The sequence below is a fragment of the Enhydra lutris genome, unplaced genomic scaffold, assembly GCF_002288905.1.
Source record: "Enhydra lutris kenyoni isolate GAN:26980312 unplaced genomic scaffold, ASM228890v2 scaffoldscaffold21, whole genome shotgun sequence".
Taxonomy (NCBI): domain Eukaryota; kingdom Metazoa; phylum Chordata; class Mammalia; order Carnivora; family Mustelidae; genus Enhydra; species Enhydra lutris.
In genome coordinates this window covers 63,860,533-63,865,859 of record NW_019154105.1, presented here as the reverse complement: position 1 = coordinate 63,865,859, position 5,327 = coordinate 63,860,533, and the positions used below count along the sequence as shown (strand labels likewise).

The 5,327-nt window shown below is 49.7% G+C and overlaps 1 protein-coding gene across 1 annotated transcript; it reads left to right on the top strand.

Annotated features, from left to right (window-relative positions):
- The first annotated feature begins 1,015 nt into the window (after window positions 1-1,015).
- LOC111149363 (cytokine like 1) lies at window positions 1,016-5,084 on the top strand. Its single transcript, XM_022506372.1, has 4 exons — window positions 1,016-1,165; window positions 3,012-3,056; window positions 3,167-3,295; window positions 4,409-5,084. Exons 1-4 carry the CDS (start codon window positions 1,016-1,018, stop codon window positions 4,490-4,492), a joined length of 408 nt encoding a protein of 135 aa, XP_022362080.1. The 3' UTR covers window positions 4,493-5,084.
- The last annotated feature ends 243 nt before the right edge of the window (window positions 5,085-5,327 follow it).

Here is a 5,327-nt window from a genome sequence, read left to right as displayed (position 1 = left end):
TTTCTCACCTGGAAAATGGGACTGTTTTCTGAGGCAGCTGCTTCACAAGGATACTTGTGGGAATGGAGACTCTGACCTTAGCTCAGTGTCTTTTATTCCTCACCAGGGGCCTTGGAGCTAGGTGCTTTTATCATCCCCATGGCACATATAATGAGAGGGAGGAAAGAGCCGAGAAACGTGCCTCAGGGCTTCACCAGAAGTGGGCAACCATGCACTGCCCTGAGCATCTAAAGAGAGAGACCATCTTTTAACTGGTGGTCCATATGGAGCCCTGCCTGCAGAGCCCGGTCACCAAAAGAGCCTCACATTTGAGAACCATCCCTTCCTGAGCATCTGTTCTGTACTGGGGCCTGTGCCAGGGGCTTGAAGTGGCCTAGCTTCAGGGGGGAGGGGAGCCTCACACATCCCCCCCCTCCACCTCCACCCACCACAGGCACCAGAGTGAGCCCAGCTTCCAAGGCAGAGACACAGTTGCTCAAAGGGAAGATGATGGCCCAAGCTCCTGCTGGGTGGTCAGTGGTGGGTGGACGCTGACACCGGGCTGCCCAACCCCAGCCCTGGATCCCTGGTACTCAGTCCATCACTTCCAGCCCCTTTCCCTCCCCCACTTCTGCTCTTGTTTACCACAGGATCCCCACTCACTCTAACTGCAGAGCCTGACAGCCCATCCGTCATCCATCCTTGTCTTCCTCTCGTCTCCTGCCCCCTCATCACCCAGTCCTACCATTTCTGGAAAGCCCCTGACCAGAGAGAAACTTCTATTAGAAGTATGGGAGCAGAGGGGCCTGGGTGTCTCTTCCAGGTGTCCCACACACCTCCCAGGCAGCCCCTCCTCTCACAGGGCAGGGGGCCTTCAGGTCTGAAAGGATCCAGTGTCCAGGGCCAGGTGGGCGTGCTGGATGGCCTTGGCTGGGCCCCACAGGAAGCGGAGGAGGCGTGGAGGACCACCCCCAAGCTGCTGCTTAAAGGGGCGCCCACCACGGGCCACCGGACACAGTGAGGCTGCCTCGGCACCATGAAGTCCAGGCTGCTCCCGGTGCTGCTGCTGCTCCTGGCCGGGCCCCCCGTCACGCAGCCAGCTCCCCCGACCTGCTACTCCAGGATGCTGAGCCTGAGCCGAGAGGTCACGGGTGACTTCCAAAACCTGCAGGCCGTGGAGCCCTCGGTGAGTCCCCTCCAGCTGCCCTGCATGGACCAGGAGGTTCAGTGCAGATCTAGGTCTCCAACACATACCTTTGTACTAGGAAAAAAAGAAAAAAAAAAAACAAAAACAGTTTTTCTTTCTGGTCAATGTTAATTTCAAGGGTTTGCATTTTATCCCCATCCTACTAAGTAGAAATGACAGTGGTTTGCATCTTTTTTAAATACAAGGAAAATCTATCAGAGACACCACAATGCTTTGTCTTTGTTGGTAACTTGCCAGCAACAACCGGAGGCTCTGCTGTAAAATGTAAAAGAAGAAAAAATAAACCTCCCCAGGAGCCTGGAAGTCCAGAGTTAAAGGGGAACACAGATCTGGTTATTCTCTTCAGGAACCTGGTGATTGTGAGTGAGCACTCAGGGGAGGACCCCCCGGGACGTGCCCACCCTTTACTGCTTACCTTGGGCAGACAGCTCAGCCCCTGAATCTCAGTGTCCTTGGCTGTGAAAGTGTTGATACAGGGCCCACCTCCCACTTTGGGCTTCACGAAGGTGAATGAGACATGCTGGGCACAGTGCTGGGCAGGGGACACCCCAGGAACGTGAGCACTCTTAACATGCTCTTTTCACAGGCAGACCCCGGGCTCAAGGGGGCAGGTTCCAGAGGGGCTGCCCAGAAGCACGACCCAGGCTCCCTGGCTGCTTATCCAGTATAGAAAAAAAAAGAATTAAACTTCATTAAAAGCTTTGAAACAATTCGGGGCCCTTGAGTGTGGGAGGCTCAGTCAGTTGAGTGTCTGACTCTTGATTTCAGCTCAGGTCATGATCTCAGGATTGTGAGATGGAGCCCTGAATCCGGCTCTGACCTCTGCAGGGAAACTGCTTAAGATTCTTTCTTTCCCTCTGCCCCTGGCCCTCCCCCACTTAAAAAAAAAAAAAAAAAAAAAAAAAAAAAAAAAAGCTTTGATAAAGTTTAAAAGTGTCTAAAAGTGTCTCTGCACCCCCTGTAGATGCTCCAAACAAAATGTAATGTTTCTCAGATGTGGGGTCATGATACCCTTACACCATTTATTTTCTTCTAAAACTTAAATAATGTGCATGTTTTTCCTAATTATAAAAGGCATACATAGGGGGCTCCCCATATCTGTGGTTTCAGTGACCCGTGGTCCACAGCGACCAGAAAGCAGATGAGCTCCCTTCTGACGTATGGTCAGAAGGTTAGCGGGAGTCTAACCCTATGTCACATGCCCACACCGTTCATCTCATCACGTGGGCAATTTATCATCTCACATCATTACAAGAAGGGTGAGTAGAGTACAGGAAGAGATTTGGAGAGCAAGATCACATTCACAGAAATTTTATGATAGTTTGTTGTTGGAATCGTTCTATTTTATAGCAGTAATTGCTCTTCATTTCTTACTGTGTCTAATTTATAAATTAAGCTTGATCTCGGTTTGTACGTATACATAGGAACAAATATACTATATGTACGGTCCAGTATGATTTATGGTTTCCTGCATCCACTGGGGCCTTGGACTCTGTCCCCCACGTATAAGAGGGAGACCACTATACTTTATAGGCTAGTTGGAAAATGCACAAAGGACAAAGAAGAAAATAAATATTACTTGCCATTCCACCACCTAGAGGTAACTGCTATTGTAAGATTCTGGGGGAGAGTATTTCGGCTTTCTGACTATGCAGAGGTACTCAAATCCATATGCATGAGTGTGCACGTGTGTGCGTGTGTAAGCAAATCAGATCAAGGAAGGCCCTGGGGCTGTCTGGCTGTTGGATCGTGGTGGGGAGCCTTCTGTGACCGACTGAGGGTGCACCCCTGTGGGGGTCATCATGACCTGTCTTCCTTTCCACAGGAGCCGTGTGTGAGATACCTGCCCACACTCTACCTGGATATACACGTAAGAGGATGTTCCTGTCTGGGGAGGCAGGGGGGTGGGGAGGGAGCCCAGTTCCTGTCCCTCTGGCTACGGACTTCCCCCATGATGCCCTCCATGCTGTCTTCTCCCAGAATTACTGTGTGCTGGCCAAGCTGCGGGACTTCGTGGCATCGCCCCAGTGTTGGAAGGTGGCCCAGGTGGATGCCTTGAAGGACAAAGTGCGGAAACTGTACACCATCATGAACTCATTCTGCAGGAGAGTAAGGGACACCACTGAAAATACCTTTTCTGCTTTTGGTCAGCCAGGACACTCGGGGCTTTTAGAAGAGGAAGGCTTGGGGGAGGCGGTTGGGGTGGGGGGAGATGGGTGGGGGGAGATGGGAGAGGAACGTTTGGGGTGTTTGCAGATCCTCAAACACTGTCATCCTTGATAAGTGATGGGCACTCAGGACAAGGTCCTCCTTTCCATGAGGTCATGCTGGTGTGGAGACAATACCCAGGACCACATGCTAACCATATAAGACAGACTCTACTAGGAACCAAATGGGGTAGGGGTTGGAGGGAGAGGGCCATGAACTCAGGGAGCTCCAGAGCACTGGGGTCAGAGGAGACTTTCTAGAAGATGGGCTTCAGATGCTCTGTGATAGGAGGCTTCTGGTAGAAGAGGAGAAGGAGACAGAAAAATGCAGAAAATCAGCACTACTGAAGAAAGCGTTGTCATGGGATCCCAGAGGCACAGGCTTCAGCATCAGGCAGACCTGAGCTCCTGTTGGTCTTCCTGCTTCCCAGATGGAAGCAACCCGTAACCTCTCTGAACCACAGTTCCCTCATTTGTGATCTGGAGACATAATTATGTCCACCTCATGCCATCGTTAGAAGGATAATAATAAGGACACTCTGACCATGTGTGTGGGGTAGAGGAGTTACACTAAGTCCCTTGATCCTAAGAACCCTAGCGGAGTGACCACACATAGAATTCCACACATAGAATACCAGCCCTGGCCCAGGGTAAGTCATCAGGATGAATGATTAGCTATCGAGTTTAATCTGTTTGTTCATACATCAGAGTTTTCTTACGGATTTCCTCCCCACACCGATTGCCCTCCTCATTCCTCTCTCCCCTTGGTCTGCGGAGGGAAGACAGGAAGAAGATATAATTACAATACAGTATTATTTCTATTAAGGATGCGGGATCACATCATGTTCTATGGGAATGTGAAGATGGGGCCCGTTCTCCTTAGGAGAGTAAGGGGTGGGAAGTTTTCCCACGAAAGGAAAGAACGGAACACTCTTAGAAGATAACCTCCTATAGCTGTGCTCAGGTTCTGCGGCCACATTCAGTAACATTCTTGCCTATTGCACATCTTTTTCAGGATTTGGTGTTCCTCTCCGATGACTGCAATGCATTGGAATACCCAATCCCAGTGACCATGGTCCTGCCAGACGGTCAGCGATAGGGCAGTCCAGACTAGAGAGAGAGCCCAAGGGGACAACAGTTATGTCAGCTGCCCAGACAATGGGCTAAAGCCATACTCTCCTCCCCACCCACCAGGCCTCCCTGTTACTACTGCACCAGAAGCTGTCGCATCTCTCCACCTTCTGGAGCACAGTTCTTGTTCTCTTCTCCCAGAACCTACTTTGAAGACAGTAGGTTAGAAGCTTTGCTTTCATTTCCTCCTGGCTTTTGTCTTGCCAAGATGGTTAGATACACAAGGATGTTTCCTGGATCCCCGAAAAGAAAAAGCCAAACCCCCATCTCTTATATGAATGTCTAGTTTGAGAAAAAGCAGAACAGTAGGCTTGTATTAGTGCTTTAACGGAGTCCTGGTAACATTTTTCTTTCTTGATAGGCATCTGCTTACACTTAGCCATGCTTCTATTTCATATGCTCTCCCACCACGAACTTTCCTGACAGTTAACTTCCATTTTTAAGGAAATTTCACTGCCAGATAAAGTGTATTTGCAAGTTTCATAATTATATAGTGCTGATGGGAACCACTCTTTCATTGAAAGGCGATAAAAGTCAAATAAAGACTATCTCCATGGTGAGAAACATGTGTTGTGCCATGTTTGTCCAGACTGGATATGACAGTGTTGATTTCATGTGCATCTAGAAGTTGCTGCTCTCAACAAGAGGCATCTTTCTCCTTCTTTCTGAGGGACGCGCAAGTGTTTTTCAGTCTGTTTCAATCCATCTCCATGAATGTCTGCCCTTAAAACACTGGGAGACGCTCCCATTTATATTTGGGGCCAGATTGCACCTGATGTCATACCCACGGGCTGTGCCATGCC